The sequence below is a fragment of the Ammospiza caudacuta genome, chromosome 22 (genome assembly GCF_027887145.1).
Source record: "Ammospiza caudacuta isolate bAmmCau1 chromosome 22, bAmmCau1.pri, whole genome shotgun sequence".
Lineage (NCBI taxonomy): Eukaryota > Metazoa > Chordata > Aves > Passeriformes > Passerellidae > Ammospiza > Ammospiza caudacuta.
In genome coordinates, this window is record NC_080614.1 from 3,314,959 (window position 1) to 3,331,832 (window position 16,874).

Below are 16,874 nucleotides of genomic sequence, written 5' to 3' on the forward strand. Positions count from 1 at the left end.
GGTGGAGAGGTTTTAAGGGACAAGGGACACCTGGATGGCCCAATGCCCGACCAGGGGAAGAGGGCATCTTGGAAATTGCCCAATCACTCAATGCCGTTCTGTGATTGGAGGGGTCAGGGTGGGGAAAGGGAGGGGGATTGACAAATCTGGGAGGGAATCTTCAGGGGAGGACTTGAGGTTCTGAGGTAAACCATGAAATCCCACCACAACATGGCAGCCTCTGGCAAAAGTAGCCACACATGTCCAGGTGCTCTTCTCAAGCCACATGTGGTCATTGCGCCCCCCATATCTGCCGTGGAGCACCCACCAACGGCGAAAGATACAAATATACAAAAAGAACACCCAAAAATAAACTTCTACAGTTATCTTCAAACCATAAACAAAAAATCTAAAATGACACATAAAGCAAAACAAAAAGTCACCCAAATCCTCATGCATGCAATTGGCAGTCATACATGGAAGAGCCACTCACCCCCAGGCTTTCCTGAGTACAGAATGTACCACTGGCACCCACGACGATGCCACGTGAGCCGAGGCAGCAGCCAGGAGCAAGCACCCAGACATGCCAAAGATGGGTACACGAGGTGAACAAACACTGATGAGAGCTCAGAGATACTCAATGATAAGCACTTCAGGAAAGGGAACACCTTATCCCTGGGCGACTGAGGGGCTGGGGGCAGAGAGTGTCATGGGGAAGTCACTGCACGGGGCTGGGGGCAGCAGGGCTGCCCAGCCCCTCACTGACAGCATCATGGGCGGGGGGCTGCCCCAGGAGGGAGTGACCCTGTGCCCCAGCAGGGACCCTGCCCCTTCCCAGAGCAGGGCCAGGTGTCCCTGCCGTGTCCAAGCCATGTCCCAGAATGGTGCCAGCACATGAGGGGCAGATGTGGCCATTCCCAGGCAGGACCATGAGTGTGATAAGAGCAGGTGATGGGGCTGAGGAGCCGCTGTGCCCAGAGCGTGGGACAGTCCCCACGTGTCAGCAGCCGGCAGGGACACTCCAAGGTCTCCAGCAGTCCAGACACTATAAGAGGGGTGAGCAGCCCCACCACTTCTTCTTCCCTCTGCACAACCATGCTGGGTGCTGTCTGTCTCGTCGTGCTGCTGGGCTACGGTAGGTGCAGGATATGGGGAAGGGTCAGAGCAGGGGGGACAGGACCGTGGCACCTGCCCTGGCCCTGGGCACGGGCACAGGCAGCCTCTGATGTCCCTTTGCCGGGTGTCCCACAGCCTACGGATGCGGTCAGCCGGCCGTGCCACCACAGCTGAGCTCCCGCGTGGTGGGCGGTGAAGACGCTGTAGCCCACAGCTGGCCATGGCAGGTGAGGGGCACAGGGACCGGGATGGGGACAGGGATGGGGACAGGGATGGGGACATTCCTGCTCTGACCCTGTGCCTCTGCCCTCGCAGATCTCGCTGCAGTACAGCCGCTCTGGATCCTGGAACCACTATTGCGGCGGGACCCTCATTGCCCCCAAGTGGGTGCTGACAGCTGCCCACTGCATCAGGTGGGTGTTGGGGTGCTGGGGGGCATCTGTGCCATGCAGGTAAGATATCTGTGGGGACTGACACTCCCTCTCTCCCTGGCAGCTCTTCCCTGAACTACCGCGTGGCGCTGGGCAGGCAGGATGTGTCAGAGGCTGACGAGCCTGGTTCTGTGGCCGTGGCTGTGGAGAAGATCATCGTCCATGAGGATTGGGATGACTACTACATTCGGTAGGGGTTGGGTGCATCACGGCTGGGTCATGGGTTGTGTGGCCATGGAGCCTTGTTCTCCTGCCCAGGGACCCTGTTCCCATGGACAGGGACCACCATGGTTCATGTCTCCTTGCAGCAACGACATTGCCCTGATCAAGCTGGCAGAGGAGGTGCAGGAGACTGACACCATCCGTATTGCCTGCCTGCCAGCTGCTGGCAAGATCCTGCCCAACAACTACCCCTGCTATGTCACCGGCTGGGGAAGCATGAGGAGTAAGTGGGATGTACCTGGGAGAGTCTCCAGAAAGGGGATGCAGACAGAGGGTGTGAGGTACAAGCTTTGTCTCTCGTTGCAGCCAACGGGCCCCTGGCCACCATCCTGCAGCAGGCTCTGCTGCCTGTGGTGGACTATGAGACCTGCTCCCAGTGGGACTGGTGGGGCAGCACTGTAAAGAAGACCATGGTGTGCGCCGGCGGCGACGGCATCACCTCTGGATGCAACGTGAGTGTGGGCACTGCATGTGGTGGGTGCCCCAATGGTGTGGTACCGTGAGCACTGGGAGGAGAGGGGATGGAGCCATGGTGGTGGATGGCCAGGAGGGATGAGGGGAGTGTTGGCAGGGTGCCCAGGAGCAATGGCACAGAGAGTCTCTCTGTCTCTCCGCACAGGGTGATTCTGGGGGCCCCCTGAACTGCCAGCGCGACGATGGGATCTGGGAGGTCGAGGGCATTGTCAGCTTCGGCTCCAGCCGGGGCTGCAACACGAAAAGGAAGCCGACAGTCTTCACCCGGGTGTCTGCCTACATCGACTGGATCAACGAGGTGGGTGCCTCTTCCTCTGCTCCCCACCCCCACACAGGGGCTGTTCTTGCCCCACTGAGGTTCTTACCGTGCCCCCTTGTGTCTTTTTGGCAGAAAATGAGCGCAAACTGAAGACGCGGCACTGTGGAGATACCACTGTTGATCAAAATAAAAGCAAAATATGCTGAGCTGGTCTTGCTGGTTTTTTGGAGGAGGGGATTTGGTGGAGCTGGGGACACATATACAGGGCTGGCCCCGCTTGTGTGCTGGGGAAAGTGGCCGTGTTGTGCACTGGAGATGGGCAGGACTCTGCAGAGGCTGTTGGACACATCCTGCAAGATGCTTCCAGTCCTCAAGCTGTGGCTGAGGCATGGCCCTTGAGGGTTGGCAATTATTTTGGTGGGAGAGGGGCTGGGCTTTGTCCAGGTTATTCAGGGGAGCTCCAGGGAACCCAGATGTCTTTGGGGACGATCTGGAACACTTGGTAACTCCCAGGGTGTTTTCGGGGACCTCACTGGCACTGCCTAGATGAGGACTGACTTTCAAATGGAGCTCTTGAGGGAACTGGGTTGGCATTGGGGAGCTTGAGAGTCTGACTGGTTTGGGAGGCGTCAGGGGTGCCTGCAGGAGCTCTCTTGGAGACAGAGCCCTTGGTAGCTGCATGGCACTGCCGGCTACAACAACAGGACCTGTGACATGGCCCAGGAGCAGAGCATCTTACCATGGATGTCCTTCTGTGGTGGCTGGAGGAACAAGGTGGGTGATGGGCAGCGTGCAGAAACCCCAGCTCTGGGGTTCCCAGGAGGAGCCCAGGCTTCCCTGGAGAAGACTGGGATGTTTTCCAGGAAGAGGGCAGCGTGTTGCTGGGAGCAGATGTGAAGGAGCTCTTCAGTAAGGGGGGATGGGTGCCACACCATCAGCCCCTGAGCAGAGCCATCCATCACACCATCATCCCATCACAGCTGCTGCAGCCCAGTCAGGATCCTCACGGTGTGAGGAGGAGGAGCAGAGCGAGCAGGGACGGACGGCAGCAGCTCAGGCTGGGTGGGGGACGTGGTGGACGGTGCCGGGTTTAGGAGTCATGGTGCCACAGGACCATTGAGCAGCACTGGCACCTGTACTGGGGCCCAAGAGCACTGGCACGAGCCCTGGCACCGTGGGACCCATCTGGGGACTCCCCAGGGACCCTCTGGCACTTGTCAACCTGACCAAAGCTTTAGCAGGGGAAGAGGGATGCAGGGAGGGAAATGGTTTGGATGGACAGGAAATGTGCTATGGCAAAGGAACTCTACAGATCATCCCAAAGGCAATGAAAGGCCTGCCAGTCAGATGATGTGTGGAGGTGGCTACTCTGCACAGCAGGATGGGGCCAGGTGCTTGGGACACTGGCGTGGCATTGGCAGCATGATCTGCTGGCTTGGATGGAGAGCCCCAAGCTCTCTGTGGGAAGCTGGCCAATGTGGGGCCCCCCTGTCCCCTCTGTGTGTACCCACATGTGCCATGTGGACCGTTGTTTGGGTGTGGAGTGCAGGACCCTGGTGTCACAGCCTGTTGTTCATGTTCTTGTGCGTTGTGTCCCATCCTCAGAGAGACTTTGGTGGATGGAGGAGCCCTGCACAAGGCCCCAGAGTTCCACAAGCCTCTCTTCTGGGTCATCAGCTCTGTCTCTCCCAGCCAGGCATGGCCACCCACCCACAGTGTGTGTCACTCCAATAACCAGTGTCGCCCTGCCCAGGAGGTGGTGAAGAGTTGTGATCTCTCTGGGAGAAGAACCTTTTTCTAACATCCAGTCTGTCCTTGGCCACAGCTCCAGCCGTGCCTTCGGGTCCTGTTCCTGGTCACAGAGAGCAGAGATCAGAGCTGCTCCTTGGGAGGAGCTGCAGCCTCCAGAGAGGTCTGACCTCAGTCTCCTCCAGCTGAACAAATTGACTGACTTCCACCTCAACTACTTTTAATCTCTATGGCTGCATAGAGTTCCATGAATATTTGTTACACTTACATGTTAATTGTCAATTATTGTTATATTCTGCTCATACAATTTATAACTGACACAGTAAATCTACAGGTTAACCTAAAGAAGTGTAAGCTTTATTTTTATTAAATGGCTAACATCCTATGTACACCCTATAGGATGTGTCCATTATTAAGTATTTAACAATATGAGAGAATAAGGGGAAGTTTAAAAGAATACAACTAAACTTTGTGAAGTTCGTTACTTTTACTTCATTGTTGAAATATATGTAGTCATACAATCCCTTACATAAAAGTTTCATGTTATTAGTGATCTTTACACACTCCTGGGAATGAGAGCTCGAGACACCCAGGGACACATGAACAAACTCCCCTGACACTGAGCAGCATCCCAATGCTGATGGCTCAGAGCATAGGGGAGCACTGCCCTGACACGTGGTGCCAGTCCACATCCTGGGCTCCCCTCACAGGCATCGTCTTAGGTTGGAAATGGGTGGGTGTATTCTATTCCTATCTGTGGTGCAGTCATGTTAAATGGGCAGTTTTCTCTTTCTCTTCCACAATCAATCCTCCCTCTGGAGAGATTTGTTCTGTAAGTGGGCCCGTAAGTCTCAGCACATGATTGATCAAATGCCATCATCCCACTGTGAGATGCTCTGCCCCGAGGGAGTACCAGGTATTCCTACCTGGATATCATCAGAGATCTGGAACACCAGGGCAGCCTTTTCCCCCTGAATTCCCAGAGGAGTGGCTGTTTTCTCCACTGGATTTCCATTGCAAGACCAAGCCCATTTATACGGTCACTGGACCTGCATCCTTCTCTAGGATCTCTGCTCCAACAGACCCACAGATGGCACTTCAGAAGGGCTGCAGACACCATGGAATGGCACAGCTACCACCACCCTGACACACACCATGTCAGCCTGTGTTCTGACTCTGTCTGTAGTTTATTTGTGTGTACTATTACATTTGTGGTTTTTTTTAGTTCTCCTACTAAAAAACTCTTATTCCTATTCCCATATCTTTGCCTGAGAGCCTTTTAATTTCAAAATTATAACAATTATAACTATTCAGCAGGATGAGGTTTTATATTTCCATTTCAGGCAAGGCTCCATTCTTTCTTAAACAGACACCTGTCTTTTCAGGCTATTACAGATATTTGGCACCCAACGTGGGGCTCATCAGCATCCAGAGAAAAAGAGTGAAAATAGGGAATAACAGTTCTTGAGTAATTTAATTTTTGTGTGCTAATATAGAAACTCTCTTTAGTATCACCATGTGGTCCAGCTTACCCTAGTTTGGATGACACATGATCATTGCTGTATTTCTCTCATTCAGGCCATTCAGGCCCTTATCTAAATATGGGTCCTATAGTTATGGCTACTGTGGCTGTTTTCCAGCTTGTTTTATGGGTTAATAAGGTGAGGAATTCATGGATCTTTAAGTTCCTCTGGATGGCAAGCACATGAATTCAGAGCTTTCACACACTGACTGTATGTTTTTGGGGTTACTTTAATAATGGTAATTACTGCGAGGAAATGACACCAGGGGAAATTTTCTCCTAACCCTTCAACCAGCTCTTTGGGTCTACTCTACCGGTTTTCAAAGGGTTCAGGTGCACACTAAATGCTAATGATATCATACAATGGTTGGTGTTATTGATATGCCTGTTCTATATAGCATTTAGAGATAAGGGAAGATTAACCTGACCTACCTCAGGTCAATCAGGAAGATTGACCTACCTCAAATACTATAGATGTTGCTACTCTACAGCCTGACCCTGCCTCTCAGCCCACCTCAGAAATGAACCACCCAGATTGGGTGGGGGCTCTGGTGAAGGAGATACACGAGATGAGCCAGATGTAAAGGAGTACATTTGCCCAGCTGCTGAGAAGCCCTCACCCTTCATCAAAGAGGGAGAATCTGATGGTGCAGCAGTGGAACTCACAGATATTGCAACCACCCAAGTTCCAGCTGAACCACAAATGCAGTCACAGCCAGCAGCAGTTGCCTCTGTAGAAACAAGGAGATCTGAGATGAAATCAGAGCACCCAGACAAGGAGAAGAATGGAGGGCCTTAAAAATCCACAGGGGAGCCAAAGGTTGCGATCATCACCAAGTCCCTGATGTACAAAAGTCTCCATAATCTACATAAAGATATTGTACGATGGGGATGTGAGACTTATACAAACTAGTTACTTCAGGTCTGGGACCTTATGGGTACAGACGTACAACTGGATGGTGGTGAGGCAAGGAATTTTGGACCCTTGACCCAGGACTCAGGTATGAATCAGATTTTTGTAAGGGAGTCTGACACTGTTGAGTCAGGGATGGTAAGAAAGTCTCCAGTCTTCAGGTCAGAAGGCTCAAGAATAATTCCTTTATTAGCAAGAAGTTGCAAGCTTTATAATCTCACTCGCTAAGATGAGATCTGATTGGTCTCAAAGTAGAAACATCTCACATTATTGGTGACTATGAATAGCACCCTGTGGAGAGCCAGAACTATAAACAGTGGTTCCAGAAAGAGAGATAATAATTGTTTAAATTTTTTCATCTAAGATTCCCAGGCTCAGTCTGGGAGAAATTGTTTCTGTTCTCTCTTCAACTGAACTGAGAATATGCCCAGGAGTCAGAGTCCCTTTCCCTCTGGGAGCAGCTTTTAATGAGTGTCAGAGAGACGTTTATCCATAGGGAGAGAATGCAGGACCACCACCACAGAATGTGCTGGAAGGCCCTTGAGGAAGGCATACAACAGTTGGCATCATTGGAGGTACTCTTTGGGAGGGATGGACAGCATGGTAATGACCCTGACAAGGTCGAGTGCACGGGGCAAATGTTGTCTGGCAAATCTGGGGCCATCCCAATACACCACCTTCATTGCAATGATTGATGCCAATACTAACTGAGAGACAGTGGGCTCTGTCGCCAACAAGCTTAGAAATTATGAGAATATGAACAATGGCCTGATGCAGGCTCATGTCTCTGCTGCAAACAAAGAGTTCAAAGAGGAGATGAGGGAGATGAGGGAGGAGGTGAGGAAGATCAATGCAGCACCCGTGGTAGTCACATGCCCCATAGTCAGAGCCCAACATCCCCCAAGTAGAGAGAGAGGGTACACCCCACGGCCTGACCTGTGGTTCTTTCTGTGTGGCCATGGGGCAGACATGGGAAGGTGGGATGGGAAACCCACTTTTGTCCTGGCAGCAAGGGTGCGACAAATCAAGGAGAGAAACACTAACCGAGGGAATTCCACTAAAGTGAAAGTAGTCTCAACCATGACTGAGCTGCTGAGTATGATCTGTCAGATCCCCTTGAAGGTACATCTACCATGTATGGCCAGGAAAGAAATAATAACCAGGGTAAAACGGGCCCTGTCTCTAGCCAGGGAGAGGCGCGGGGAAACCGGATCTTCTGGACAGTGTGAATCCGATGGCCTAGGACATCAGAGACACAAAAATACAATGCCTTAGTTGATACTGGTGTGCAGTGTACCCTAATGGTATCGGGACATGTGGGGGCAGAATCTGTTTCCATTGCTGGGGTGACAGGGAGATCAGACAGCAATTGACCCTGTTGGATGCCAGGGTGAGCCTGACTGGGAAGGAGTGACAGAAACATCCCATTGTGACTGGCCCAGAGGCCCTGTGGATTCTGGGCATAGATTTCCTCCAGAATGGCTATTACAAAGACCCAAAGGGACTCAGATGGGCTTTTGGCATAGCTGCTGTAGAGGCAGAGAACATTAAGCAGTTGAACACCTTGCCTGGACTATCAGAAAACCCATCTGCAGTAGGACTCCTGAGGCTGTAAGAGCAAAAAGTGCCAATTGCCACCTCAACAGTGCACCGTCAGCAGTATTGAATGAATTGAGATGCCGTGATCCCCATCCACAGAATAATCCTTGAAGTGGAGAGCCAAGGGGTGCTCAGCAAAACCCACTCACTCTTCAACAGTCCCATCTGGCCTGTGCCCAAGTCTAACAGAGAATGGAGATTGACTGTGGACTATTGTGCCTTGAATGGAGTGACTCCACTGCTGAGCACTGCTATGCCGGACATGGTGGAATTCCAGTACGAGCTGGAGTCCAAGGCAGCAAAGTGATATGCCACTGTTGACATTGGTAACGCATTTTTCTCCATTTCTCTGGCAGCAGGATGCAGGCCTCAGTTTGCTTTTCCCTGGAGGAGCATGCAGTACACTGGAACCGACTGCCCCAGGGGTGGAAGCACGTGCCCACCATCTGCCATGTGAGAGACTATGGAGACTTGTAGTGCAGAAAGCATACAGGCTTGGCTGATAGACAAAGGGCACGGTTATCTGCAAGGAGTGCATAACCAGGCCTGAAGGCAGCAGTCAATCCTTGAAATGCCCTTGGCCAGGCGATAAAGAGAAGTTGGTCAATTACACAATGCCTCCAGGCCCGCTGGCAGACCATCATAAACTGCAAGGCAAAACTATTGCAGAGGTAAGCAGAAGCATGAACAGCTGGCTTGCACCAATCATAGCATTAGTAAAGCCGCATGAGCAGATATTTGTAACCAATAAAATGTAAGCTAAAGCTGCATGGACAAAAATAAAAGAACATATCAAGCAGTAATAAATTGAACAAGATGCATACCTCATATTGAGTCACTTCTTGATTCCAGACCCCTTCTAGACCCCTTATCTCTACAGCCATGGACTGATCAGGGCTCCTCTGGAAAAGGGTGAAGCTCCAGAACACCTGCAGTACCTCAATGACATCATTGTGTGGGGGAACACAGCAATGGAAGTATTTGAGAAAGGAAAGACAAACATCCAGATTCTGCTAGAAGTTGACTTCACCATCAAGAAGAGTAAAATCAAAAGACCTGCCCAAGAGATCCAGTTTCTGGGAGCAAAGTTGCAAGATGGACGGCATCAGATTCACACTGAGGTCATCAACAAAATTACCACGATGTGTCCACCAGCCAGCAAGAAGGAAACACAAGCTTTCCTAGGTGCCACAGTTTTTGGAGAATGCACATACTCGAGTACAGCCAGATTGTGAGCTCTCTCTCTCCAGTCACTCACAAGAAGAACAATTTCAACTGGGGCCCTGAAGAGCAACAAGCCTTTGCCCAGATCAAGCAGAAAATCGCTCATTTGGTAGCCCTTGGGCCAGTCAGGATGTGATCAGAGATGAAGAATGTGCTCTACTCTGTGGCTGAGAACAATGGCTTGTCCTGGAGCCTTTGGCAGAAGGTGCCTGGGGAGACTCAAGGCCAACCACTGGGATTCTGGAGCTAAAGTTACAGAGGATCCGAAGCCAACTACACCCCAACAGAGAAGGAAATCTTGGCTGCCTATGGAGAAGTTCAAGGGGCCTCAGGGGTGATTGGCATGAAAGCACAACTCCTCCTGGCACCCTGACTCCCAGTGCTGGGGTGGATGTTTAAAGGAAAGGTTCCCACTACCCACCACGACACTGACGCCACATGGAGCAAATGGATTGCCCTCATCACACCCATGTTGGAAACCTGAATTGCCCTGGGATTTTAGAGATAATTACAAACTGTCCGGAAGGTGAAAACTTTGGTCTCACTGAGGAAGAGGAACAAGAGCAAGTGGCACATCCTGAAGAAACTCCACCATACGACCAACCACCAGCTGAGTAAACACACTACACTCTTTTCACTGATGATTCCTGTCACATCATAGGGATGAACCAGAAGGGGAAAGCAGCTGTATGGAGCCCCACAGGACAGGTTGCACAAGCTACCACAGGAGAAGGTGGATCAAGACAACTTGCTGAACTCAAGGCCGTTTAACTGGCCCTGGACATTGCTGAAAGGGAGAAGTGACCAAAGCTCAACCTTTATACTGATTTGTGGATGGTAGCCAATGCTCTGTGGGCCTGGCTGGAAAGGTGAAAAAAAGGCCAACTGGCAGTCTAGAGGAAAACCAATCTGGACTGCTGATGAGTGAAAAGACATTGTCACTCAGGTAGAGTAGCTACCTGTGAAAGTCCACCACACAGATGGCCATGTCCCCAAGAGTCGGGCTAATGAGGAACACTGCAACAACAAGCAAGTAGATCAGGCTGTAAAGATAGAGGTGTCAAAGAGAGATTTAGACAGATTCTTATCTATGACATTGGCTCAGTATGATCATAAGGGCGAGTTCCTAGCTCAATGGGTCCATGATGCCTCGGGTCATCAGGGCAGGGATGCCACCTACAAGTGGGCATGGGACTGAGGGGTGGATCTAACCATGGACAGTGTTTCTCAGGTTATCCATGACTGTGAGACGTGTGCTGCCATCAAGCAGGCCAAGCGAGTGAAGCCCCTATGGTAGGGTGGGCGGTGGTCCAAGTACAAGTATGGGGAGGCCTGGCATATTGACTACATCCCACTGTCCCAGACACGCCAAGGCAAGCACTATGTGCTGACCATGGTGGAAGTCACCACTGGATGGTTGGAAACCTACCCTGTGTCTCATGCTACGGCCCAGAACACCATCTTGGGCCTTGAAAAGCAAGTCCTGTGGAGACATGGCATCCCTGAGAGAACTGAGTCAGACAACAGAACCCATTTCATGAATGGCCTTATAAACACCTGGGCCAGAATGTGGTATTGAATGGATATATCCCTTATCATGCATCAGCTGCCAGGAAAGCTGAACAGAACAATGGACTGCTTAAGTCTACCCTGAGGGCACTTGGCTATAACGGCTTGGGGTTTTTGGTGTCTGTCTGACCCCAGCAGTCGTTGGTGTCCTGGATAGAGGAGTACCGCTAAGTACATCCTGTCCAGGTGCCTCAGGCAGGCTCCCAGCCACAGGCAATCTTAGCAAGCAGCTCAGCTCTTTGAGTGAGATCAGCTCTTTGATTAATTCAGCTCTTTAAAAATTTCAGCTCTTTGCTTCCTAAGCGCTGAGCAGATGCAGGGATGAGAGAAGAGAAGAGTTGTACGAAGTTCCACAGATTTTTATAATAAGCTTTATTGGCAGCTTCTACTAAGTGTGACAGGGACAGCTCTTCTGCCAAACTGGCCAGAGTTAGGGGTTATATGGACTATGTGGGTTTTGGGAAACAGTCCAACAGAAAGGGTCAAGGTGAATATGACCTATGGTCTCACAGAGAGATAACAAGGGTCCGAAGGTGGAATAGGGGTTTCTTGGTGCACTCATCATGACTAGGCATTTCTTATCTCAGGCAACTGACCACCAGGGAGGCCTTGCAAGCCTGTAGCTGCTACACTTGGGGGAAAAACCTTTAGAAATTGGGAAATGGACTTAGCAAAAGTGACCTGGATGGTCAATACCCAAGGGTCCATCAATCAAGCTGGTCCTGTCCAGTCTGAACCCTTGCATACAGTGGATGCAGAAAATGTCCCTGTGGTACATACGAAAGGTATTTTAGGAAAGACTGTTTGGATTAATCCCACATCAGGCAAAGACAAACACATCTGTAGGAATTTTTTGCTCAAGGACCTGGTTACACTTGGTGTGTACTGCAGAAAAAATGGAGAAACCCATTGTGTACCACAGGGAAACCTAGTTTTAAGTGAGAACTGTGTGTAAGATTTCATTGAGCAGTGCTTATTTATTTGGGTAAGATGCAGATAGTAATAGAATAAGGAGTGAGTAATGCCTTAGGCTGGAAATGGGTGGGTGTATTCTATTCCTATTTCTGGAGCAGTTCTCTTCTGTTAGATGTGCAGTTTCATTTATCTCTTCCACAACCAATCCTCCTTCTGGGGCGATATCTTCTAGTGGGCCAGTGAGTCTCACCACATGATTGATCAAATGCCATCATCCCATTGTGAGAAGCTCTGCCCAGAGGGAGGAGCCAAGCAATCCTACCTGGATAGAATCTGACATTTGGAACACCAGAGGAGCCTTTGCCCACTGCATTCCCAGAGGTGTGGCTCTCTTTCCCCTGGATTTCCAGTGCAAGGCCAGGCCCATCTCCAGCAGCCCTGGACCTTCAGAGGAAAACTCCACCATTCCACAGGATCCCTGCTGCAGCAGAACCGCAGCTGGCACTGCAGGAGGGCTGAGCCCCCGTGGAATGGGACTGCTGCCAACAGCCTGACCCACAGCGTTTCAGGGCCTATTCTGACTCTGTCCGTAATCTATTTGTTTGTACTATCACATTTGTATTTTCTTAGTTTTCCTAATAAAGAACTGTAATTCCTATTCCCATATCTTTGCCTTAGAGCCTTTTAATTTCAAAATTATAACAATTCAGAGGGAGGGGGTTTACATTTTCCATTCCAGGGGAGGCTCCTGCCTTCCTTAGCAGACACCTGTCTTTTCAGTCCAAGACAGGCATCCAGCACTCAAAAACAAGGAGGAGGAAGAAGAGCAGTGGGGCCCATGGAGTAAGCCTAAAAGAGCATTTCCCCATCTCTCCCTCAGCCCCGACTCTCCTCCAGCTCCACCACAAACCTCAACACCACAGCTGAGTGATTGCAATGCTCCTGCTCTGCTCTCACCTCCACCAAGGATGTCCCAGGAAGGGACAAGCAACTGCAGCCCACATCATGGAAGGAGGAAAAGGACAAGATGGAGCCATCTCTGCCCAAACTCAAGTAACAGCTCCCTGCACCACCAGCCCATGGACAGCCCAGTCCCAAGGCTCCATTGACAAGAAAACTGGGGACATAAATAGGGAGAAAGGTGCAGGGTCACCTTTCCTAAAGGAAAACAGGTCCAGGGGAGATGGGATCAGCACCAGCACCACCGGTACACCCAGGTGCTCTGTGCAGAAGTAGCAACACAGAACAAGGCAACCCAGATTCTCACACAACCGGGCTGTGGGGAAGGGAGCACATGTGCCACTGAGCTCTTGGAAAAACTTGGGCAGAGGCAAGGCCATTGCAGCCACATTCTGCCTCCTAATGGACCCCCTTGATGTGCTTGGCTGGCCCTGGCTCCCTCTGGCAGAAGTAGCCACACCTGTCCAGGTGCTCTTCTCCAGCCACATGTGGGCATTGGCCTCTACTACTGCCCTGGGGCACCCACCACCAGCCAAAAATACAGAAATACAAAAAGAACCCCCAAAAATAAACTTCTACCATTATCTTCAAACCATAAACACAACAATCTAAAGTGATAACATAAAGGAAAGCAAAAGCCACTCAAATTCCCACGCATGCAATTGGCAGTCATACATGGCACAGCCACTCACCCCCAGGCTTTCCTGAGCACAGAATGTTCCACCAGCACCCACGATGATGCCGCAGCCAAGGCAGCAGCCAGGAACAAGCACCCAGACATGCCAAGGAAGGTATCCAAGGTCAACAAGCACTGACAGGGACTCAGAAACCCCCAGTGATGAGCATTTCAGTAAAGGGAGCACCTTATGTCTGGGGTACTGAGGAGCTGCATGTTAGGAAGGATGAAAGTTTGAAAAGAAAGTCTGACAGATATGTATGTGTGGCAGAAAGATTGTTGAATATAGAATCTATAGAGGGAATAGAAATGAAAGGAAGTTTGGATATAGAAGAATAATAGATGTGTAAATTGACAATTACTGACCCTGTTCTGCAGACAACAAAGAAGGCAAAGGTTATGTCAAGATGGAAAGAGGTTTTATGACTTAGACAAAAGGATAAACCCAATTCAAAACAGAAGATGAATTTACCAAGCTGAAAGATAGCACAGGCAAACAAATCTGCCAGTCTTGCCAGTAGAAAAAAGGTTTCAGAATTTTCCACAGAAAGAAAACTGAAAAACAAATTCGAGCTTAAATTGTAACATACTAACTTTTAGTGATTAGAGAATAGTAACACGAATCTGGTAATAACAGCAGTTATGATAGGCTACAGGTAAAAGTAAAGGTATAGATTGCTTCTACTGCAGTAAGACACACAGCAAAGAAAAGTATATAATTGATTGTAACTAAAACCGAATGGTCTCCAGGCCTGCCTGCAGCTGGAGCTGACAGCTGTAGGCACAGCTCTGTCACCCACGACCCTGGACTGCTGTAACTTCTTGGATGTAATAAACATCAATTTGGAGAGCCACCTGGAGTCATGCATCCCTCATTTCAGCTCTTACAGCTGGGGGCAGAGAGTGACCTGGGGAAGACACTGCTCAGGGCTGGGGGGCAGCAGGGCTGCCCAGCCCCTCACTGACAACATCATGGGTGGGAGGCTGGCCCAGGAAGGAGTGACCCTGTGCCCCAGCAGGGACCCTGCCCCTTCCCAGAGCAGGGCCAGGTGTCCCAGCAGGGTGCCAACACATGAGGGGCAGATGTGGCCATTCCCAGGCAGGACCATGAGTGTGATAAGAGCAGGCAGTACGGCTGAGGAGCCCCTGTGCCCACAGCGTGGGACAGTCCCCACGTGTCAGCAGCAGGCAGGGACACTCCAAGGTCCCCAGCAGTCCAGACACTATAAGAGGGGTGAGTGGCCCCACCACAGCACCTTTGCTCGACCCAACCATGCTGGGAGCCGTCTGTCTCATCGTGCTGCTGGGCTACGGTAGGTGCAGGATATGGGGAAGGGTCAGAGCAGGGGGGACAGGACCGTGGCACCTGCCCTGGCCCTGGGCACGGGCACAGGCAGCCTCTGATGTCCCTTTGCCGGGTGTCCCACAGCCTACGGATGCGGTCAGCCGGCCGTGCCACCACAGCTGAGCTCCCGCGTGGTGGGCGGTGAAGACGCTGTAGCCCACAGCTGGCCATGGCAGGTGAGGGGCACAGGGACCGGGATGGGGACAGGGATGGGGACAGGGATGGGGACATTCCTGCTCTGACCCTGCGCCTCTGCCCTCGCAGATCTCGCTGCAGTACAGTCGCTATGGATCCTGGTACCACACTTGTGGTGGGACACTCATTGCCCCCCAGTGGGTGCTGACAGCTGCCCACTGCATCAGGTAGGTGGGTGTTGGGGTGCTGGGGGCGATCTGTACAAGCAGGATGAGATATTTGTAGGGATTGACACTCTCTCTTTCCCTGGCAGCTCTTCCCTGACCTATCGTGTAGTGCTGGGAATGCAGGACCTGTCAGAGGCTGACGATCCTGGTTCTGTGGCTGTTGGGGTGGAGAAGACCATCGTCCATGAGGATTGGGACTCCTACCTCATCATGTAAGGGATGGGATGCATCAGGGCGGGATTGCGGGTGTTGTGGCCACAAAGTCTTTTTCCCCTGGCCATGGAGCCTTGTTCCCTTGGCCAAGGACCATGGTTGATGTCCCCCTGTAGCAACGACATTGCCCTGATCAAGCTGGCAGAGGAGGTGCAGGAGACTGACACCGTCCGTGCCGCCTGCCTGCCGGCTGCTGGCAAGATCCTGCCGAACAACTTCCCCTGCTATGTCACCGGCTGGGGACGCATCAGGAGTAAGTGGGGTGTACCTGGGAGAGTCTCCAGAAAGGAGATGCAGGCAGCGGGTGTGAGGTACAAGCTTTGTCTCTCGTTGCAGCCAACGGGCCCCTGGCTGATGCCCTGCAACAGGCTCTGCTGCCCGTGGTGGATTATGAGACCTGCTCCAAGTGGGACTGGTGGGGCAGCTATGTGGATGAAAACATGGTATGCGCCGGTGGCGATGGCGTCGTCTCTTCATGCAATGTGAGTGTGGGCAGTGCATGTGGTGGGAGCCCCAATGATGTGGTACCATGGGCACTGGGAGGAGAGGGGATGCAGCCATGGTGGTGGATGGCCAGGAGGAAGGAAGGGAGTGTTGGCAGGGTGCCCAGGAGCAATGGCACAGAGAGTCTCTCTGTCTCTCCGCACAGGGCGATTCTGGGGGCCCCCTGAACTGCCAGCGTGATGATGGGATCTGGGAGGTCGAGGGCATCGTCAGCTTTGGCTCTGCCCTGGGCTGCAACACGAAAAAGAAGCCGTCAGTCTTCACCCGGGTGTCTGCCTACATCGACTGGATCAATGAGGTGGGTCACCCTTCCTCTGCTCCCCACCCCCACATAGGGGCTGTTCTTGCCCCACTGAGGCTCTTACCATGCCCCCCTGTGTCTTTTTGGCAGAAAATGAGCACAAACTGAGGACGCAGCACTGTGGAGATACCACCTTTGACCAAGATAAAAGCAAAAAACTGTTGAGCTTGTCTCGCTGGTTTTTTCAGGGAAGAGGTGTAGTGGAGCTGGGGACACACATGCAGGGCTGAGTCTGCTGATGCCAAGGCCCTGCTTGTGTGCTGGGGAAAGTGGCCGTGTTGTGCACTGGGGTTGGGCAGGACTCTGCAGAGGCTGTTGGGCACATCCTGCAAGATGCTTCCAGTCCTCAAGCTGTGGCTGAGGCATGGCCCTTGAGGGTTGGCAATTATTTTGATGGGAGAGGGGCTGGGCTTTGTCCAGGTTATTCAGGGGAGCTCCAGGGAACCCAGATGACTTTGGGGATGATCGGGAACACTTGGTAGCTCCCAGGGTGTTTTCGGGGACCTCACTGGCACTGCCTAGATGAGGACTGACTTTCAAA

At 51.7% G+C, this 16,874-nt stretch overlaps 1 protein-coding gene and 1 pseudogene across 1 annotated transcript; both read left to right on the forward strand.

Moving 5' to 3' along the window:
• The first annotated feature begins 1,074 nt into the window (after positions 1–1,074).
• LOC131567246 (chymotrypsin-C-like) lies at positions 1,075–2,578 on the forward strand (annotated as a pseudogene).
• Positions 2,579–14,881: 12,303 nt separating this feature from the next.
• LOC131567241 (chymotrypsin-C-like) lies at positions 14,882–16,441 on the forward strand. Its single transcript, XM_058818795.1, has 8 exons — positions 14,882–14,921; positions 15,038–15,129; positions 15,218–15,315; positions 15,402–15,527; positions 15,645–15,781; positions 15,865–16,010; positions 16,178–16,330; positions 16,424–16,441. The coding sequence occupies exons 1-8, from the start codon at positions 14,882–14,884 to the stop codon at positions 16,439–16,441; spliced, it is 810 nt and encodes a 269-aa protein (XP_058674778.1).
• The last annotated feature ends 433 nt before the right edge of the window (positions 16,442–16,874 follow it).